The sequence below is a fragment of the Myripristis murdjan genome, chromosome 16, assembly GCF_902150065.1.
Source record: "Myripristis murdjan chromosome 16, fMyrMur1.1, whole genome shotgun sequence".
NCBI lineage: Eukaryota > Metazoa > Chordata > Actinopteri > Holocentriformes > Holocentridae > Myripristis > Myripristis murdjan.
In genome coordinates this window covers 14,454,039-14,476,392 of record NC_043995.1, presented here as the reverse complement: position 1 = coordinate 14,476,392, position 22,354 = coordinate 14,454,039, and the positions used below count along the sequence as shown (strand labels likewise).

Genomic DNA, 22,354 nt, shown 5'->3' with positions numbered 1-22,354 from the left:
TCCAATCTGTCTTATACTGTATGCAATCATGTGCTCAGAGTGTGGCCCTGATCTTGTGGGACCAGTTGGGTGAAGGGACTCCTCAGCACCATCAGCGCAGCGTGGAGCTCTTCTATCAGCTCCACAACCTGGTGCCCTCCTCTGGCATCTGTGAAGACGTCATCAGCCAGCAGCTCATGCACAAGGACAAGGTTAGTGTCCAGTTTACCTCTCAGGACTGACTTCCACCTACACACAGACCTGCAACTTACCTTCTCAGTTCAGACTCATATAACTAGGGGTGAGAAGTTGTAGGAGCCATAACAGTTCAGTTCAGTTTTGATTCTTGGGGTCACAATTCAACTCAAAAATAATTCTCGATGCAGTGTATCTACAGTAGTTTTTGATCTAGACCTCATTTGGTGTGGTTGGCATAGAGAGAAAACGGTGAAATCAACCTTTTTTTGTGTTTTCATAAATAGAACAAACCTTTTACAAGTCTGAAAGCTGGTTTTATTAAATGTTTTGGCTCTCAAATTTAACATATTCATGGTTTGATCAGTCTGTTTACATGTTTTTACACTATGTCCTTTACTTTCCCTGAACTTAACATGGAAGACCTGCAAAACTGACTTCATTTTGTCAGCAACAACAGGTCTGCTTATCACAAGTTGTGCTGCAATATAGCAGCTAATACCCCTCTCACAAAATTTTACTGAACAAACACACAGATCTTAGGCGACGCAGATGATTCACAACCTACACACTAATTTCATGAGGTTTGACTTGTCAGCTAAACATTTGCAGATGTTTTGAGCAGGATGGCAAATATCACATCAAGGCAATTTTATGCTGGATCTCTGACTGGAAAACCTTCATGATCAACAATGCTGTAGGGATGCAGGTCTTTTGAATTGAAATACTCTGCGGACAGAATTATTTTCTCCGCCAATTCAGAGTTGGCTATAGCTGCACACTGCACCACACTGCGAGTCTATGACGGCAGCTGTGTGCTTATGGCAGAGCTGCACTTCAGCGTATTTAGCTATGAGAAAACTAAAACCTTAACTTGACTGAAAAAAATAATTAATTAATTTTTGGAATTTTTGAATTGATTTAGAATTGTAAAAATAGGAATTGTGATTCTTATGTGAATTGATTCCCTCCCTCACCCCTTCACACAACCTCTTATTATATATTATATGCTAAAACATGTCATGATTTTCCAATGTTCTTTCAGAGAATTCGACTGGAGGCCCATGTGAAGTTCTCTGTTCTGTGGCATTTGACAAGAGATTTGAACATCACCAAATCTGCTCCTTTTAACCGCACATTTGACAGGTAGGTTTGGCTCTCCACATACCACATCCCATTGGCGCTTCATTCATCACTGGTGGTCTATCTTTATGTTCCTTAATGGTATAATACAATTGTCTTTTGTACTATACTCGTCATCCCTTCTGTTTCCCCTGTAGATCTCTTTTCATCATGCTGGACAGTCTGAGTTATTGGGATCCATCTGCCAGTGCTGTGGGCCGGGCCTGGCTGAACCAGGTGTTGCAGAGACATGACATTGCTCGGGTCTTGGAGCCTCTCCTCCTCCTCCTACTCCACCCCAAGACCCATCGGGTCTCCATCCAGAGGGTTCAGGCCCAGCGCCACTGGGCGCAGCCCTTTCCCAACCCAGCTGAACAGGACTCATCAGAACCCGTCTATACAAGAGACTCTGGCTTCTCAGACAGTGAGTATTACCTATGAACTTGGAGTGTAGTTAAACTTCAGTTAACTATTCATGAAGGAGATTTGTTTAAATGCAGTTATTTTCAGGGTGTTCTCACACTATTCAGCTCTTTGTAGATAAAGTGTTGCCTCAATTGCATTGTTTGCTGATAGTGAATGGCTCATTGCCTCTATCAGCAAACAGTACATATAAAACAATCAGGAGAAACCTCCACAGCACGACAGCTGTGTTCTCACACTGATTCTTTATGGTCAAAGAAACAATTGCTAACTTTCTTACTGCTGCTTTCCATATTTTTTATTGTTATAAATTGTCAGTGGCCTAAATTGTGTGGTTTACTGCCTATTTTTCCTTGTTAGTGGCTGGCTGGCAACAGATGCAGTCTGTGTCATGTATGTTCGCTAAATAGTTTTAAGTTTTTACAAAATTGATGCTTTCAGGACACCATGTGGCTGTTCCCCATTGACTATACTGGAACTCTGAAAGTCTGAAAGAAGTTGATTAGGACAGTCTTTTCTTAATGTCTCTCTTTTAGTATTCTTAGAACATCATCTCGCAATTACTTGCTTGAATCTTAAAATTTATGTCCCTTTCTTCTCAGACTTCAGCCAGATCCAAGGGGAGAATCTGCAGGGGGGACAAGAACACCTCCGAGGTGTACCTTTGGGTGACATGGAGCCCTTCTGTCTGACCGTCAACCCCCTAAGTGACAGTCTGTCCTTACTGAGTCTGAGCAGTGAAAACCTCCAGCTGGCTGGTGAATATCAGCCAGCTGACCAACAGGGGGAGCACCAGAGCTCTGAGTCAAGTGGCTCCCATTCATCCACAGTAGACAATGGCAGCTTTGAGGAGCCAGATGGCGCCAACACTGTCGTCAATGGCTCAAGCCAACACCCTGGGTCCACAGATAGCATGTCAGCAGAGGATGAGGATTCTATAGATGAGTCTGTGACCTGTGTTCTAGCAGAGCTGATAGACAGGGTTGTAAGTGTAGTAGAAGAAGGATCTGTTGAAAGCACATCCCCACCTGAAGCCTGGCCGCAGACAGACTCAGACAGCACGTCCTCAGATACCTCCACTGGTCCCCGTCTCGACTTGGGCCCTCATCCTGGCTCCCACCACCAAACTCTGCCAGAGATGCTGGCAGGAGGCACACTGGAGTTCCTGTCTGTCGCAACGGCTGATATAACTGTAGAGGAGCAGCACAGAGAGGGCATCACGCGCCATAGTTCATCTCCTTCCATCGTCACACTGCCGGACAGCTCTGGCCCAGCCACCCCAGACCACAGCCTGCAGGTGGATGATCCTCAGGCCCGCAAACGCAGTCACAGCAGCACCCAGCTCTCTCTGAAGGGGAAGATCATGGAGAGGTTGGCAGACAAATCTCCAGGGGCCAAGCCTAAGATCAAAAAGGCCAAAAGGAAAGAGGAGGAGAGGCTGAGGAAGGCAGCCAATCAGGCTGAAAAGACCCGGCCACCCAGTATTTTCTTTGGGGACAGCCTGGATCTGGAAAACTGGTACAGCTGTGGGGAAGGTGAGGTGTCAGAGATTGAGAGTGACACTGGTTCACCCAGTGGGGGTACCAGCAGTACTGTAGGGGGTGTCAGTGTCACAGGAGGCCGTAGATCTTCCTCTGCGCCGCCACGTTTCAACATCCATCCCCTCTACCAACATGTCCTGCTGTACCTCCAGCTGTATGACTCCTCCCGGGCCCTCCATGCCATGTCAGCCATAGCAGCCATGCTAAGAGCTGCTCCCTCAGGATTTGTCAGCGCCATCTCCACTACCAGCATCAACAACACCTACACTCCACAGCTTTCCTTGCTCCAAAACCTCCTAGCACGCCACAGGGTCTCTGTCATGGGTAAAGACTTCTACTGCCCCATCCCCCAGGACTCTCACTCCCACTCATTCCGCAGCGCAATGTACCTGGAGATCATCATCTCACTTTGCCTCTATTTCCTGAGGAGCTATTACTCTGCCCACGTGGCCACGGGTGCTCAGGACCTGGCAGGAAACCGGGCCATGCAGCTCACCAGCGTAGAGGTCCTGACTCTCCTCTTCAGTGAGCTAGCCAAAGTCACAGACGGTTCAGCTAAGGGTTTTGCCAGTTTCATCAGCGACGTGCTGTCCAAGTGCAAAGTTCAAAAGGTTGTTCTACATTGCTTGCTGTCTTCCATCTTCAGTGCCCAGAAATGGCACGAGCAGCGGATGGCTGGAGTCAATATGGCCGCAGTTGAGGAAGGTCTGTCAGAGGACAGTGTTATCAACCTGTCAGAGGACCAGATCGACAGCTGCAGCGCCGTTCAATCCCAGCTGCTGAGACTGCTGCAGAGCCTGGTGGTCCTTGAGCACAGAATCCTGGTACCAGCTGACGAGGGAGGAGAAGGAGGGCCGGTGGGAGGAGGGTCGGGGGTTGGCGGGACAGGAAGCGGCTCCGGGGCAGGGTATGAGCTCCTGGGCGGGGAGGTGGAGCATGTCAATCCTCAGCAACCAATGACATCGCTGCAGTATCTACATGGCCAGCCAATCACGGCACAGGGTATGTTCTTGTGTGCTGTCATCAGGGCGCTGCATCAGCACCATGCATGTAAAATGCACCCACAGTGGATAGGACTCATCACAGCTACCCTGCCATACATGGGGAGGGTGCTGAGGAGGGTGGTGGCCTCAGTTACCCTGCAGCTGTGCAGGAACCTGGACAATCTTCTCCAGCAGTACCGCTATGAGACGGGCATCACTGACACCAGGTACTGATACAGAGTTCTAAGTGGCCTAACATATCTATACTATCAATTTTAAAATGATGAATGCAGCTAATAACAACCATACATTCAAGTATTGTATAGACCCACATTTAACAAATGGCATTACGTATACCCCTAGTGATATACAGAAGCACTACAGGGGATATGTGAGAAAAATCTGAAAACAGAAAAATAGTGTAATAATAAAATGTAGAGTAATTCATGAATATATTAGGGGATTTTGAAAATACGTATTTTTAGATAATAGTAACATTTAAAACGTGTAATAGAACTATACTGCAAAAAGCTCAAATGTGGCGCTTAAAATAAGGGCCTCTTGCAAACAACCCAGAAAACACAGCTCAACAGAAAAAAAACAGAACCACTTACTTACTGAAATGTTATGGTGACAGTGTTGGAATAAATCTACTATAGACCCACTTTTGAGGCACTCATTCAGTCTTTCAATACATTTCTTATTTGTGACATTATATTCTTCAAACGGTGGGTTATCATCATTCATCACATGATAGCTATGATTTTCTGTTGCAGTTTTTTAAGCAAAATGTTGTAGTCAGGTAAAGGGGGTATTTGGATTCAGAAATCAGGGAACGGGGTTACTGAAGCCAAAAAATTTGAGAAACACTGGTATTAACAGTCTGTCATCTAACAGCAAAAGAATGGCTTAGCAAGGTTTTGGTCACAAGATGGCACTATTGACCATTAAATATATCAGGTCATGAGGCTTCTCAATTCATTTCTTGGCATTCAGAATCTTCCAGTTAAAATACTGAATTATATCCTCTGAAAAGAAACATTTTATTGTTACACTACATATTATTGTACTGTGTATATGTCTCTCTCTCTTAGACCTCAGTGGATGGCACTCTGTATTCCCCCTGACCTGATCCTCACAGTGTTGGAGGGGGTGACAGCGATCATCCATTACTGCTTACTGGATCCCACTTCCCAGTACCACCAGGTGAGGGTGCTGTGCACCACAACTTAATATTGGCAAGTCCTACTCTTTCACGCATCAATGAAGGTTTATTTTTGAATCCTTCTACAGAGGTGTATTTTTTCATCAGTCGAGTTTTTTTCTTGAAGCAATGCTCAAATCAAGTCATTTTTTAATCTGCCTTGCTTTGTTTCAGTTTATATTTGTAATTTGTCAACCTTACCCATAATCCCCAAATGTGAAAGGCATATGATTTTATATTTTGTATAGTTTTTTTATGTCTTTACATTATACAGTGTATGTTGTTTGTCTCCATATACTGTATACTGACAATTCTGGTGCACTTTATGCTTCTCAGTTGCAGGTGAGTGTTGATCAGAAGCACCTGGCAGAGGCTCGTTCAGGCATCCTGTCCATCCTTCATACCATCATGTCATCTGTCACCCTGCTGTGGAGTGTCCTCTACCAGGCTGACAATTCTGACAAACCTGCTACTGCCTCCGCTGCCTCCACCTCTAACATCAACCTGGGCTCCACCAAGGTACACCAAACAACATGTACTTGGGATTGTTATTCAGTCAAGGAAATGACTCTGCAGCATGTCTTTGTTTATCTAGCAAAGTGAATTAAAAAAAAAAAAAAAACCTGTTTTACAGAGTCCTGTAAACTGGCATATTTCCTAACATAGAATCTTGTGTATTTTAAGCAAACCTAAAGGAAGCCCTTTTATGCTGCTGCAGGATTTTTTTTTCGGCAAATAAAGCCATTATCCCTGTCTAGACAGTATTTATTTTACTTAAGGTCAAATTTTGTAATTTTCATTCGCACAATTCAGTGATTATTTTGTCCACTGCAGTATAATGTTAGTTGTTATTACTGCAAGGCCTGTATCCCTGCAAGAGAAGTATTTACAGGACAAATAACTTGCTCTTTTTCATTTAAGTCCCACATCCTTTGTTAGTTCTAGCACTGTCTGGATCAGTGGCCTATGTTTGATACAAAATACCAATATTGTGCAAGGAACAGAACCTTTTTGTTTTTTACCTTTGGTGTGTATTCTTAACAGCAAGGCAATTTGATGCATTTTGGAAAATAGAAATAAGTTGATTTATTCACTGTGTCCAACTGTGTTTTTCTCAAGGCAATGTGGCATCCACATACACACCAAAATATTTAAATGGAGTGACTGAGTTCCTTATGGATTGTAGCTCAAATGGACTGTTTGCATATTAAGTTGTCAGATCCTCAGGTCTAACTTGCCTTCCTCCTCCACCTCTGTTCTGCAGAACCTCCGTCAGCAGATCCTGGAGCTGCTGGGTCCAATCTCTATGAACCATGGCGCTCATTTCATGGCAGCTATCGCCTATGTCTGGAATGAGAGGAAACAGGTCAAGACTCCAGTCAGGAATAAGGTAGATATCATTAACCATACTCAGTGGATATCAAACATCCAGCCACTTTTCACATTTTCTAGCTTTTGTTGCATTGAGGCCTGAATTGAAAACCCATCAAAAGAGCCCTTTTTTTGCTTTCATTTGGAAGAAACCAGCAAAGCCTACTAATAAAGATGTGTTAAAATATATTAAAAGATAGCAAAGAGCAAAATATGTTAGCAGTAAGAGTGTGAGTGTTATCCATTTACACTCTCACTACCATCTTTACCAATATAGTTGTGTTAAAAGTAGTCTTGTAACTGTAAATTCATATGACATATCATTGAGTATTATTTAAAGGCTTCTATTGACTTGACATTTATAATACTTCTCTATGCCATGCCCTTCTTACAATTTATATGTTTTTGTATATCTGTTTCTCACAGGTGATTCCCACAGCCAGTGAAGAGCAGCTGCTTCTGGTTGAGCTGGTTCGTTCAGTGAGTGCAATGCGGACCGAGACTGTCATGCAGACAGTCAAAGAAGTTCTGAAGCAGCCGCCTGCCATCGCAAAAGAAAAGGTGTTTTATCCCAACAGAACATGTTCTACTCTTCTATTACAGTAAACACACAACTCCTGTGTTTCTCCTGCTGTGTGATCATAGTACTCTCCACTGTTTTAATAGTGTTTCTGCCTGCGCGTGATCACATCAAAACATTTGACTATACACACATCAGCAGCTAAAACCGGCATTTATAGATCAAATGGTGAATGTTGGTCATTTGAATGGTGAATGGTCATTTTTGAAGTTCTTGCCCTTTCCTTCACTTCTTCCCCTACAGAAGCATCTCTCTTTAGAGGTCTGCATGCTGCAGTTCTTCTATGCCTATGTTCAGAGGTGAGATCACTTCTTATTGTCTACATATTTTATCTGAGCTATATAAAGCTTATAACCATGATCCTAACTTTTTATAAAAAATCCCATCATCCACTTTTGGAAGAACCCTCCAAAACTCAAAGGTGTCAGCTTTGTGTTTCTCTGTATGATTGTGTTGTCTTTTCTCTCCAGGATCCCTGTGTCCAGTTTGGTTGATAGCTGGCCGTCTCTGCTGGCGCTGCTGAAGGACTCTGTTCAACTGGGATTGCCTGCTCCTGGACAATTCCTCATACTGGGGTTGGTGTCTTTTCCTTCTCTCTTTCACATAGACACACAGGTCTCTTGATGTACCCATGCCTTCTGTGGATTCATTATTATGACCCCTTAAACTTCTCATTGTGTTAATGGGTTTTCACAATTCACTGGTGGCTATGCGGATCTGAATGACTGAGTTCCTAGACACAACACCTTTTCCCAGCATATCTGTTTCTCTCAAGACACATCTCTTCCTTTTTGTTTCTCTTGTCCAGGGTTCTGAATGAGTTCATCTTGAAGAATCCTAATCTGGAGAGCAAGAAGGACCAGCGGGAGCTGCAGGTAATTAGCTGCCTTGACTCCCACTGAACTCTCAATTGTTTCCATAGTAATTTCTCTTTATTGCTCCCGTTTTATTTAGCATTATCTCAAGTACCATGGCATTTTCAGTCTTTTTACATCCTGTTTCCTTCTAAATATTATTTCTGTATTCAGGATGTGACACATAAAGTGGTAGAAGCCATTGGGACAATTGCAGGCTCTTCTCTGGAACAAACCACATGGCTGAGGAGGAACCTGGAGGTCAAAGCCTCTCCTCAGATAGTTGTAGATGGAGCCAATCTGGAAGCTGATGTAGAAGGTGGGCTGTCCATAGTTCATCAACTTTCTTATGAACATTATATCAACTGCTCTGCTTGGATTTGCACTGAAAAATGTGCCCAAGAATGCTGTATTTGTGTCATTGCCTATGGCCCTATATAACTGTATAGGCCTCATCACTTAAATCATGACGAAACCTGAAGTATTCAGAAATGAATTGTTACATTGACCTTCATCCGTTGAAAACACAAGTTCTGTTGCTCGTTTGCCCACACCTAACAGTGATGCAACCCCTAGATGACAGCAAACCTAGATATTGACCCTGGGTTTCATAAACCTTTAAGGCATGATATGTAAATGCACTGCATCTTCATTCCACATATAGCAGTTATGGCAGCTACGTACCCTTGCATTCAAGAAGGAAACATCCTTCTAACAGGTGTCAAGCATCTTGAATCTGTTTTACTGCCCATTTTAAATGATGTAAAAATTACAATAAATAATAGAAAAAGCTGTTTCAGTGTTTATAACACTGATGCAGTTGTAAAAATAATCTGGATCCACACAAAGTGTAAAGACCAAATAGTCAAAACTGAACACTTTGATTTCTCTGTTGACTTGCACTAGATGCATTAACAAACTGAAAGGCCACTGTGAAATGTTGCAGATAGTCTGCATGTTTCAGCATGGCAGCTTTTTTTGTATTCTCCACTAATGGTTGGTGTGTGTTTGTGTGTGTATCTTTTTAGATCTAATGCTCACAGTGATGGAGGCCTCAAGCTTCACTCCATCAGTGTACAGTGTTCACGCTCTCACACTGCTGGCAGAGGTAAACATTCAGCTCACTCCTTCTTGCTCAACTCTTGTCCATTCTGTTGTCAGTCAGTGGCATTGCAGCAGTTATTTACATTGTTGTGTCAATGCATCTTGATTATGTCTCAACCACAAGCTGCTCTTACTCACATTCCCCAGTAATGTTTAGGTATGTTTGCTCAGTACACTAATGCACTCCTGCTGAGCTTCTTATTGCTGATTTACAACCACCTCCTTCCTTCCTTCTACTTCAATCACTATTAGCAAAGCAATAAATCAATGCGGTGGCACCCAAAGGAGCTGGAGAAGTGAATTCACTGGCCAGCTACTCCTTGCTTTGCTTTCTTGGCTTAAGGTGGATTGTGCAGTTACTGCCTGAGCCTCACTGCTGCTTGCAGCTCTTAGATTAATGGATTTATTTAACATGGTGTGTTAGTGGTTATGCTGCAGTGCACATTGTCATAATGCTGTATGTTTTGCTATTGGTGCAGTAATACTGCGTCCATATATCATTACCTAGCCCAAGGAATCCAAGCAGGAAATGCATATTTAGAGATTAATAGCTGAAATACCTTAATGCTATTTTCAATGCATGCATATAATGTTGTCATCTTTATTGAAAGCATGCAGTCTAAGTGGGACATTACAGAATGCTGAATTTGTTTGTCAGGTGCTGGCTCATCTGCTGGACATGGTGTTCTATAGTGATGAGAAGGAGCGGGTAATCCCACTGCTGGTTAATATCATGCACTACGTAGTGCCCTACCTCCGCAACCACAGGTATTAATGTAACGCTTTGTAATTTTAGCATGTTTTAGTACCATCTAGCGGCTATTGCTGTCCATGTCTGTATGCCAACTCAGTTTCAAGCTCAGTTTCACTTGTCATTGGTAGAGGCTGTAACTCATGTTAGTAAATAAACTTAGAAATGTTGAAAGGAGCTGCAAGAAGTATCAAATCAAGCAACAGCCATAGGAAACATGCATTTTAGGCTATATTCATAGGGTATAAGCAACAAGTCGTAATGGTCACAGAAAGTGAGCGTGAAAGCAAAAGCAGTGGCAGAGTCTTGCTAATCGCTAAACCTGACTAGCTACCCACGGTAAATGTTGCTTACCTGAAAGATGTGAAAGCCAATCATTATTTCTATGGATGTGATTAGTTTGTTAAAACAAAACAAAAGGGACTGGACTGGCTTTTTTCCAAGCTCAAAATCTTGGTAGCCATCGCAGTAACAGTGGATTGAATCATACTGATAAACACTTGTGCACCCCCAATATTGTATAATGGTCATTTGTACCTTTGAACAAGAAAAATATTACATATTTTACCTCTAAGCTATGTTGAAATTAATAGAATTTAAATGTAGATGCTAATATAAAACCTTTTTACCTTGTATATTTATTTAACAATAGACTTTCACTGAGCCTATAAATTGCTCTCTGTACCTTTTCAGTTTAGAAAATAGTAAAGTATAAAGGCAAAACATGCTGAAATGTCAACCCAGAATAGAAAAATTGATCCAACATTGATCTTTTTATACTTACAGAGAAGATGAAGCACACTGAATTTGAGTGTGAATATGAGTCATTCTTGTATGCACACGTATTTTTGATGAAAGCATCCTGTTCACTGTTTCCCCTGGCAGTGCTCACAACGCCCCCAGCTACCGGGCCTGTATCCAGCTGCTTAGCAGTCTGAGTGGGTACCAGTACACCCGCCGTGCCTGGAAGAAGGAGGCTTTCGACCTCTTCATGGACCACACCTTCTTCCAGATGGACTCCTCCTGTGTCAGCCAGTGAGTAGGAGAGGCAGTTTGGTCCTTTTTGTGGGAGATCCTTTTTACTCCTGTTTCTTGTATGCAACTTGGATGATTATCGCCATACATCCTTGTGTAAATGCATCCAAGATGTACTGAAGATTTGGTCACCCAAGCAGTTCGCCCTAAAATGAAAATTCAAGATTTTTGTTGATGGGGAATGAGTGAAATGAGGCATTTACTTTATACATGGAATATTAGCCTATTCAACAGCAACATCGTGTCCTTCATTTCTCAGCTGGAGAGCCATCATTGACCACTTGATGACCCACGACAAGACTACATTCAGAGACCTCATGAGTAAGCTTTAACTTTTATTAAAGTATAGATATTACCACTGGCTGCTATTACAGACCATTTACCAGATAATTTTATGCAAATTGACAATCGAGCAGTGAGTATTAAGTCCTTATATATCCAATCTCAGGAAGAATCAAACTTGCATTTTTTTTAATTTAACCATGCCTCACTGTTTGATTCAAATTGGACTCTGTGACTGCCCTGTAAATTATACATGTTGGCATGGAATTTGTGAAATATCATGAAATGTTCCAAGTGGGAAACGATCCCCCTGGTATGTCAAAGAATATTAGGGAATATTGTACAGGAACATAACAGAATGTATTTTAAAACTTACTCTAACATAGTTAAGGAAAGTAATGGAACTTTACATAAGAGCTGCCATGGGAATCTTTGTCTGAAAGCTACACCTGAAGGTAAATGCACACAAACAAAGCCAGTGCCAAAGTTGCCACTACAGTGAAAACTCTACTACTTTCAACATGAAGTGAATGACACTGAGATCCAGCAAAAGATCCTGCTCAAAGTCAAACTGAAGCAGATAAAATAACATGCAACCTGGGTATTTTCCTCCAGCGCGGGTGGCTGTCGCCCAGAGCAGCTCTCTGAGTCTGTTCACCAACCGGGACGCTGAGCTGGAGCAGAGGGCCATGCTGCTCAAACGTCTGGCCTTCACCATCTACAGCAGCGAGGTGGACCAGTACCAGAAGTATCTACCGGACATACAGGGTAAACACTAACACACACAAACACACAAATATATATAGTTTGTAGAACCGAAAGAACACTGAACATCTTCACTTTCACATCATTACTACAGCCTACAGGCTAAACAATTGCGCCAGAAATTGTATAGCAACGACAGCCATCTTGGAAGTTCATGCTGGGAATAAATAGTAGCTAAATACATAACAACCAGCCCAGAAAAAGAGAAATCATGAGATTAATACCTGATAATTATTTGTGCCATGGATTTGGATCCATAGTGTAATAGTGTAAGTACAGGTGAAGAGTCTGATATGACAGATTTGTCTCCAAATGCAAGTTATTGTGACTCAGTATATTGTCTTGTCTTCAGTTTGAACCTTCACTCCAAAGTGCACATTTAATTTTGGCTTCGCTATCCATTTAATTAGCCAAGCAACCAATGGTAATGTTAATATGAAGCATTCTCTAATTAAAAAGTATGCTGCGCTCAACAAGAATTGCTAACCACTACTAAGTGAGCTCTAACTACATAACATTAGCTTCTGTGCAGATCAGTTGTGTTAGCAGCAAGTAATGGTTAACTGACCAGGTAACAGCATTCACTAGCTAGAAAGCTGACCTTGTCAGAACATAAAAAGTGGCGACATCACAGAAAGCACATATATTATTGAATAGGTTTTCCATGTCAAGTCCTCTTATCGTGTGAGACAGCTATGTCATCAGTCTAGAGGTTGAAAAGGTTGTCCATATCCATGCTCACAAATAAGTCAGGTGTATGTTTACCTGTATGTTACACTACAAATTCACAAAGCAGATACTGAAGCTGTCGATGTGTACGTGTGTGTACGTGTGTGTACGTGTGTGTACGTGTGTGTACGTGTGTGTACGTGTGTGTACGTGTGTGTACGTGTGTGTACGTGTGTGTGTGTGTGTGTGTGTGTGTCCGTGTGTCCTCTCAGAGCGTCTGGTGGAGAGCCTGCGTCTGCCTCAGGTGCCCATCCTCCATGCTCAGGTGTTCCTATTCTTCAGAGTGCTGCTGCTGCGCATGTCGCCTCAACACCTCACCTCACTCTGGCCCACCATGATCACCGAACTGGTGAGAACCAGACGCTGCATAGACTGTGGTCGCTCTGTCTCTGTCACTTGTCCAGATTTACTCAATCACTCATACAGTCACATATTCACTGCCTCACTATGCACCTGTACACGTATTTATTGACACAATAATTAACACATGCATTGTTTTCAGACACACTGAAAATAATTCAAGCTTAAATGATTTTAAACTATTCTGAAATGCTGTTTTCTGTCCTTTCCCTCTAGGTTCAGGTGTTTCTACTGATGGAACAGGAGCTAACAGCAGATGAGGACATATCAAGGTAATTTTTGTTTACTTCAACTAATTAGAGGCAGCAAAAGGAAATCTAGAGGTATTAGATTTGGTGCTGTTGTACTGGACTGCATTTCATTGAGAGGTGTTTCTATAATTCTGTCCCGCTCATGTATTTAAATAGGGACAACAACAACAAAAAAAAAAATAGAATTACCTCTTAATTTAATGTAGTTCAGTACAAGACCTCTGCAAACTACAACCTCAATAAGAAACATATTAAATTTACACATTCTCGACAGCATCAACAAAAGGCTGACTTACAGTGAGTGTAAAAGGCTGACTTTATGGCAGAGCTGTTGCTCTGAACCGCATTAGATTGTACAGGTGGACCTACTGTGGCCACTGTGTGTGTATATATATACACACACACATACCATAGTTCCATCCCCACTGTGAGCACACATCTGTCGTCAGTGAGGGATTGTGTTGAGGAGAAAAACCTTAATCCCTGATGGCAAAAAAGTAAATGTTAAAGGTTAAGTGTATCTGCATCCAGGATAAACCCTTCTACCTGCAGAGAGATTGTAAGAATGTGAAGTTTGGATTTAGAGCATGTGCAAGGCTATGTGCTGCGTGATGTGCCATTTAGATATTGGCTTTACATTTGAAGTCTGAAGGATTGGGAGTGGGGATGTGTTTTTGATTGATTTTGAGTTGTGCTGAATTTAAGGATAGAAATAAAGGATGGAGATGAACAATGTGCTCCAAGTTTTCAGATCTGTGAATGTCAGTGGTGTGTTGATCAAAACGGAGTTTACCGATAACGGTGAGACTGAGTTACTTGAAGTGCTCTACCAGTTCAACATTTCCATTATTGATTAGTGTGGTGTCACTGTTTGTGAGGTGTGATTCAAACCACAGTTGGTGTCTTTTTGTTTCGGTAACACTGAGCTGCAGGTAATTGTCTTCACAGTGTTGTGTGAAGTAAGAGGTGGAGCACTGGTAGACTGCAACAGAGTCCTTGTCCTTCAGGAGTGCAAGGACAGCAGTGTCATCAGAGTACTTGAAGTATGTGGTGACAGGTGAGGGGCTGACACAGACGTTATTGTAGAGGATGTACAGGAAAGAGATCAGCACACAGCCATGAGGGGCTCCAGCGAAGGTGAAGATGTTACACTTCCTACCAAGACTGCCTGTGATGTATCTGTTGAGGAATATGCACATCTGCTGGATGAGGAGTAGAGGGATGGAACTGGTGGAATTTCTTGATCATCTGATAGCACTGGATGGTCTTGAAGGTGAAAGTGAATTTCGCAAGAAGGATTCTGGCAAGATTACCTGGAAAGTCAAGATGTTGAAGAAGGGAGTAAAGAAAGCGTGCCACAATATCCTCAGTCATGGTTCTGAACGGTTCTGTAATTTTACGGTATAATCTTGATTTTTAAACATTTTATCTATTGTATTCAGTGTCATTTAATGATTTATTCTGAATTTTCCATCTCTAGGACATCAGGGCCATCTGTGGCAGGGTTAGAGACCACCTACTCTGGAGGAAACGGTTTCTCCACCTCCTACAACAGCCAGCGCTGGCTCAACCTCTACCTGTCTGCCTGCAAGCTGTTGGACCTGGCCTTGGCCTTGCCATCCGAGAGCCTGCCTCAGTTCCAGATGTCAGTACAAACAAGCCTGTGTTGTAGTAAACTTTGTATGTGACAGGGTTTGGCACTTTAAAGAATACATGAGGGATCAGCAGCAAACTTAATCATCGCTGCTTGTTCTCATGCCAATTTAAATTCCCTTGGATTTTGGAAATTTAAAACTTAGCCTAATGCAAGACTGCCAAATGGAGGAAAACATGCAGGGACAAAATCATGCTTAAGTTGATTCCAAATTTTAGGGTAACCTAAGCTGACATTTTCCAGAGGCTTCCTTGCCTTAAGCTGCTGCTTCCTGTTGGCAGTGTACTGCACTATGATTTTTCTCGAATGTGATGCCTTTTGATATAATTTAATATTTAAAAATGCCCCTTGCATTTCAAAGCTATGTTTCAATTCAATTTTCCCCAGCCGCACTTGAAGGAATCATCTAACTAACTTTCTTCAGTTAACAAGTGACTTGAGGGCCTTTTAAAAGTAAGAATCAATATGGTATTTGGATATCACACATTAAATGCTTTGCTGACTTTCTAAATGTTATTTCATTTCCAGGTACCGCTGGGCCTTCATCCCCGAGGCATCAGATGATTCAGGCCTGGAAGTTCGACGGCAGGGGACTCACCAGAGAGAGTTTAAGCCCTATGTCGTCCGGCTGGCCAAGCTGCTGAGGAAACGAGCAAAGGTATTTCAGCTTGCCTCTGTCAGCAGTCATAAACACACAACTGTGAAACAATGGAGACAGATGAGTACATTTTTCACAGCATACGTTCAGGGCAATGCTTATTAACTGTCCACCTTAACAGTGCCATTCATCCCAAAACATTGAACACCTTAATTCAACTTCTTCAAACAGATGTTCACATTACATGAACATTTGTTGCCCCTACCATACTGATGAGCCCCAGCTTCCCACTTTATGGTTTGCAGTGACCTCTTTGTTTTATTATATGGTTGCTTAACTTCCTGAGCTATTTCTTCCTTGTCTTCCGCCCTCCACAGAGGCTAGAAATAAACCCTCTAAGCCTGGGATACTTCATAGCTGAGATGAAACTTTAATGATCCCTTCTTGGAATTTGGGTCATTGCAGTGGCACAAAATAATGTCCAGATAACTTAAGTTGTTAACAGCCCACTGTAATGCAGCAGATACAGCAAAATACTGAAAACATTTTCCCAACCAGAGGGCAAAAAGAGAAGCCTGAGACAAATAAAAGATGGCTGCATTCTTCAAAAAGCAGGATGGTGGCTGCTTTAAATTCTAAATACATCCATAGACTTTTGACTCCTGAGTGATTTTATTTTTCTTTTATCTCTTCCTACAGAAAAACCCGGAGGAGGACTGCTCCAGCCGAACTCTGTCATGGGAGCCAGGCCACCTGCTGCTGACCCTCTACGTGATCCGCAGCATGGAGCAGCTCCTGCCCTTCTTCAACCTGCTTAGCCAGGTCTTCAACAGCAAGGCTAGCAGCCGCTCAGGTCCCACCTACAGCCACACCACTGGAGACGCCGCCTTCCCAAGCCACAAGGACGGTCACAAGCTGGAGAGCCAGAAAGTCTTCTGGAGTCGAGCCCGTCAGAACATTGAGGAGATGGTGGAGAAAGACTTTCTAGAGGGCCTTATTAAGACGTGAGAACACAACCTGGGAAAGGATGGGGGATAAATGGGAGGGGGGTGGGGGGGGGGGAATCAACACTCGTGAAAACCTCAACTTGTACATGAAAAGAATAAGGGAATATCATTGGGGAAGCTAAAAAACAGAAACAAGTTTGTACATTTTTTTGTATTTATACTGATTATTTTACTTTTCAAAAGCTATTCTATTTCATTTTAATTATTTGTATATAAAGAGCAGCTTTGATGACTGACCTTAACATTTTGTGTGAGTCCTTCTGGACAAAGTGAAGATGCTGTGCCATTCCATATCGATGTGACTTAATAAATAAAAGACTTCTAATGAGAGGGTTGCATGTGCTATGTCACTGTCATCTGGACATTTAAAATGCAGTCATGTCACTTCTGCCATAGATTACATGGCACTTGCAAGTAAGACTTTAAAGCTCTAAATTACAAAGCAGCTTGATGGTATTTGTTAATGATTACCCAGACCTCTGGGCTACTAAGGGCTAAAAAAAAAACCCCTGGGTTCACATATATATAAGTTTGTTATATAATTTTCTAATTCATTCAATCAATCAACCACTTTTATTTAACGTGCAGAATCACCATGCAGCATGGGCCCAATACACTCACTGTATACAGAGCCACGTTTGGGACGGTCTACCTTGCCTTGGTGGTGGGTGGGCATGTCACTGGATGGGCGTTTTGCAGGGCAGATGACCCATGTGCAGTGCGCGGTCAAAACATGATTAGCGGTCATGTGAGAGGGGGGGGCCCACAGACCACAATATTTCAGACATGGTTATTGCAGGAGTCATGATGTGTAGAAGATAAGAATTTAACAAAACAAAGCTGTTTTCTGGCGGTGTGAGTGAAGAGCAGATCAGCACCATGGACAGCGACAAACCTACCGCCTTGTGCACATCTAACCCTTTAATTTCTTAGTAAGGGCTGTACTGTATGAATTGAAATTTTCCCCTATTAATGTACTGTGTAATTTTGTTTGAGATGGTAAATTCAAAGCTATTACGATCTCCAAAATCATTTCATTTTTTCTGGTTTACTGATTTCAATTAACACATCGCAACTGGACTTAATCAATTTATTTCGCTAAACAATAAACATTCTCCCCATCAGGCCAGTTTCTATAATTTCAACCGAAAGTCTATAATTCTATAATTTCTATAATTTCAACCGAAAGTACCTCATTTGAACTGGAGGACTGTTCTGTCTGTGTAGACCTAGTCTTTAAATCCATTCAGTAAAGAGCACTTTTACTGGAGAACACTATTCTTATTATAAACCAGTTAATTTGGAAACAAAATCGTGAACACTGGGTTGCATGGCACCAGAGAAATGTCCATTTCCATGTGTAGGACCTTTACACAAGGTAATAAATTCTCTCTTGGGGCTAAATACCTGGCTGAACAAAGGTTTGCTCTCTTGGATTTAGATGAAGCTCGTGCTGTAACACGACCTTCAAAATATGGCAGCAGTATGACAAACACCAGGCATGGCCACAGAGGTTTATTAACCCTGAGCGTCTCGGTCCCATCCTCAACCCATTCGTCCGTCTTGCCTGCCTGTCGTCGTCCCCTTCCAGATCTCGCGATGAGTGGAGGGGAGGGATGCAGCAGCAGGGTTGGTAAAAGGCGTCACCTGACTCAGAGGAGGGGGCGGGGTGAGCTGAGAATTATAAATAAATTAATAAATAAATAAACAAGAGGATGCAAATCCGCTGAAAACGCCACCATCCACGGAGCCGGTGTGAAGCGAGCGTCGCCTGTGCTTGCAGGCTGTCCGTGGGCCGCAGAGAGGAAGCGTGCAGGGGAGGAGGAGGCGAGCCGCAGCACTGGATGGGGGATGATGCTAGCCAGGCTCTGCACTCTCCGCTGAAAAAGCCAGAGACTGTCGGGACTGCTGAGGATTATCCAGGAGGCTGGAGGAAGAGGTGGGGGAGGCATCGACGAGCATCATCCGGAGTGGGCCGTTTCGTAAGGGGGGAGGCTTTGCGAGAAATAACGCGCTACAGCAAGACATAGGCTGCATGCAGGTTAATCGGGGAAGAAAAGAAAACCAACGTGCAAAATTTAATTCTGCAGTAGCATAACTTCATTTACCCGCGAGATTTTGTCATAAAAAGGGTAACAGTGGCCTTGCAGCTCCAGTGAAAAAAAGTCTGATTGTTCCAGAAACGCACAAGGTGCAGATCCCATAGAACAGAGGGGGAATCAGCAGCTTTTCCAGCACAGCTAGAGACACCAATGTCATCCTTAGAAACTGAAATTTCATAGGACGCGGGCAGGCCTATGTATGGTTTCTCTTTTTTCCAATTTCTGTCAGTAGGAGTGTCTCTGTCTCCTAGTATCTGCTAGGGCAGCTGGGATCACTGAGGCTCATTTTGGGGGTGGGGGGGTAGGATCATATTGGACGTTTGATTCCTGAGGTTGGGCTCCAGGAGAGAAGATGTCGGGCCAGACGCTGACGGACCGCATCGCCGCGGCGCAGTACAGCCTGACGGGGTCTGAGGTGTCCCGGGCTGTGTGTAAAGCCACCACACATGAACAGACGGCCCCCAAGAAAAAGCACCTGGAATGTGAGTAGAACATCTATCTATCTATCTATCTATCTATCTATCTATCTATCTATCTATCTATGTGTCTGTCTCTGTGTCCTTGCCACCATCCATCCATGCTTACTGTGTCATACAACTAGGCCAGGCAGCAAAGCCATGATGGTTGCCTCCCCCATCCACTCCTCTCTCTCTCTCTCTCTCTCTCTCTCTCACACACACACACACACACACACTCTCTCTCTCTCTCTCTCTCTCTCTCTCTCTCTCTCTCTCTCTCTCTCTCTCTGATAATATGTATGCTCTTGCTCTTGTAGATTCAGGTTCTTCACTGCCTCTCTCCTCTGTACACACACACACACACACACACACACACACACACACACACACTCTCTCTCTCTCTCTCTCTCAGGTTCTTCACTGCCTCTCTCCTCTGTACACACACACACACACACACACACACACACACACACACACACACACACACACACACACACACACACATGCACACACACATTTTAATTGAAGCAACCAGACCAGTCACTAAATGACAGTGTGGCTTCATCCCATGCCTCAAACCACATTGTAACTCCTACTGACTGTAGATTCTTCCTTCCAGCCGTCTCTCAGGTTTAGGAATAGGCCTAATGAATAATGGATTCCTGCTCCAGTGTGGCTCTAGTGCTGGTGAATGCATAATTGAAAAGGTCAAAGGTGGTGTTGTTACTACGACAAATACAGGTCTTGCCCTGGGAGCCCTTCCCCCGCTAGGGTGGCACAGAAGGTGGTCAGGCACTGTCAGCCTGTGTCCTGGATTTATTGTTTTGTAAGAAGTAAACCAAGGGAAAGAGGTTATCTGAGGGGGGTCTGCTCAGTCTGAATCTGTTTATGTCCATTTCTGAAAAGGAATACTGATTAGGGCTTTAAGGTTTGCTGGAAAAGACGTAACGCAAACATACCAAAATGCAGCATAGTGGGGGGCATTTATTTACCAGTACAAAGGATTTGATTTTACAATCCTTTGTGCCATAATCCAGGATGAGCATTCAAGCCTGATTCAGATATCTAAAGAATGTTGCACTAACCCACAAACAGTGACTATCGAGGGCACGAGGCTGCACCATCATAAATCTGCAGGACAAGCTACACAGAAAAATCATCAGGTTTAATTTAATTCTGAGAGTGTAGCAATGGACGCTATGCCAGTGTCCATACACATAAGGCATTATTAAACAATCATAGATAGATTTGAGCTCTCATATCAGTGGTATAATGGGTCAAACAACTCACCAATCAGTGCAACATTTCACAGCTCCATATAATCATTGGACTGATTGGAGATGCTTGATGGATTTTGAATGAATTTCCAGTATGTTTTCCAGCATGTTTGAGGTGGGATGCAACACGTTACAATTGTGTTCCAGACTGGGAACCCTCCAGCTTATCAGTGAAATCCTTTGACCTTTGCTTTGCATCCCTTTGTTGCTCGTCGCAGGTGGCCTCTTGTCTCACATCCCTCTAAGGACCTTTGGTAATCACACTCTGACAATTAAGGCCAAAGGAGGCTCACGAGTGCAGCCTGATAAGGCCTGCAGTGATGACTCTGATGATAGCCCCTGTTTTAACTGGTCAAAACATAAAAAATGACCACGGAAAGCAGAACTCAGCCCCAGTGGTGGATAACCAACAGCTCAATCTGTCATGTGGACGTCCAGACTAAACAAAATATTTATGTCCTGCATTAAATCAGTGCAAAACAGATTTGAAAGCTCACTCACTTGCCAAAGATGTGTCAGCATTCTTTTGATGCCTCTCAGTGCTGAGTAAGCGTTGCCTTCCACATTTACAGTACAGTAGCTGGTCTTGCATAGCATTTGGCCCACCATTATTTGCATGTTAGTTTAAGCCAGTAACATGCCAACACCCACCAGCTCCTATTGGTTCCTGTTGTACGTAAATTATTTGATTCTATACATGAAAATATCCTCTCAGATTCAGCCAAAAATCCCCTCTGAGCAGCCATATCTAAACAGTATCAGTGTGTGGTCACTAATTTTTGCTACACTTATGCAGGTCTCATAGTCAGATAGTGGTGGGCATTCTGAGTGTTTTTTGAACAGCCAGTTCATTTGTCTTCATTCACTGAAAAGAGATGCTTGTTTTGCTCTTGTTTTGTTTGTTTGTTTGTTTTTAAAAGTAAATGCAAGCAGTGATTTAAACCTTTGAAGAATGGAGATTGATTCATTTTATATGTCACCAAATGCAAACTCAGTCCAACCACACACCAGTATTTGGGCAATAAGTGTGTGTATCAAGTGAATTTGTAAAGGCTCTTTGGAAGAGTGTGTAATGCACGTGGTGATGTTCAATGCTGGTGGCTGTGTCCCACACACACTGCAGACTGAACTGTTGTACATAAGACCTGAAAGTCAGTTCCATATGTTATGAAATGAACAAAATTCCACTCCTCTTGGCCTTTGGTGCAGCACATTCATTCATTTATTTTCCATACCTGCTTTTTTCTGTGCAGGGTCATGGCGGAATGGAGCCTATCTCAGCATATAAATGCAATAATTTAAATCTGTGGCCTGATCTGCTGAAACGAGACTCTAAGCTTTGGTTGCCTAATACACATGGGTGCGCTTTACCCCTTTAACTTCCTCCAAAGTAGCATAGAAGTTAGAAAAGGCATATTTTTTTCCATATTGTACAACAGTGGCACATATATATACTGCATCTCCTGGTTCCAGGACTTCAGTGAAACCACATCACAGTTAGACTTAGTGAATATCTCAATGTCTTGAGCATCATTTTATACACTTTTCCGTGTAATTCAGAAGGGCATAAATGGGATCTTTGGAAACCTTGGGGTCTCCACTAGAATTTAAACTAAAGTTCTGTGGCTTTGATCCAAGCAGCATGCATTTGTAATGATGAACCCATCGATAAGGCCGGCAGGGTTGAAGAGATTAACTGCTAAGCCACACTAAATGATCCATTCACTGA

General features: G+C 42.9%; 2 protein-coding genes across 10 annotated transcripts in view; both read left to right on the top strand.

Moving 5' to 3' along the window:
- Nucleotides 1-17,123, top strand: part of dop1a (DOP1 leucine zipper like protein A) — a 35,968-nt gene extending 18,845 nt beyond the window's left edge. For 4 of the 5 annotated variants that reach the window (XM_030071886.1, XM_030071887.1, XM_030071884.1 and 1 more), the window contains 22 exons: nt 39-191; nt 1,220-1,320; nt 1,455-1,720; nt 2,322-4,470; nt 5,338-5,449; nt 5,784-5,966; nt 6,712-6,837; nt 7,245-7,379; nt 7,642-7,697; nt 7,869-7,973; nt 8,207-8,273; nt 8,427-8,571; nt 9,281-9,360; nt 10,015-10,124; nt 10,993-11,142; nt 11,402-11,463; nt 12,040-12,192; nt 13,131-13,267; nt 13,495-13,550; nt 15,010-15,174; nt 15,712-15,841; nt 16,481-16,789. In XM_030071886.1, the coding sequence (XP_029927746.1) occupies nt 39-191; nt 1,220-1,320; nt 1,455-1,720; nt 2,322-4,470; nt 5,338-5,449; nt 5,784-5,966; nt 6,712-6,837; nt 7,245-7,379; nt 7,642-7,697; nt 7,869-7,973; nt 8,207-8,273; nt 8,427-8,571; nt 9,281-9,360; nt 10,015-10,124; nt 10,993-11,142; nt 11,402-11,463; nt 12,040-12,192; nt 13,131-13,267; nt 13,495-13,550; nt 15,010-15,174; nt 15,712-15,841; nt 16,481-16,789 (4,950 nt within the window). Of the gene's footprint in view, nt 1-38; nt 192-1,219; nt 1,321-1,454; nt 1,721-2,321; nt 4,471-5,337; nt 5,450-5,783; nt 5,967-6,711; nt 6,838-7,244; nt 7,380-7,641; nt 7,698-7,868; nt 7,974-8,206; nt 8,274-8,426; nt 8,572-9,280; nt 9,361-10,014; nt 10,125-10,992; nt 11,143-11,401; nt 11,464-12,039; nt 12,193-13,130; nt 13,268-13,494; nt 13,551-15,009; nt 15,175-15,711; nt 15,842-16,480 lie in introns of all 5 variants that reach the window. The other variant, XM_030071885.1, reaches the window with a different exon arrangement.
- A 1,392-nt stretch (nt 17,124-18,515) lies between these two features.
- The window catches only part of snap91a (synaptosome associated protein 91a), a 61,373-nt gene continuing 57,534 nt past the window's right edge, over nt 18,516-22,354 (top strand). For all 5 annotated transcript variants that reach the window (XM_030072425.1, XM_030072424.1, XM_030072423.1 and 2 more), the window contains exon 1: nt 18,516-19,372. In XM_030072425.1, the coding sequence (XP_029928285.1) occupies nt 19,243-19,372 (130 nt within the window). In that variant the 5' untranslated portion in view covers nt 18,516-19,242. The remainder of the gene's footprint in view (nt 19,373-22,354) is intronic.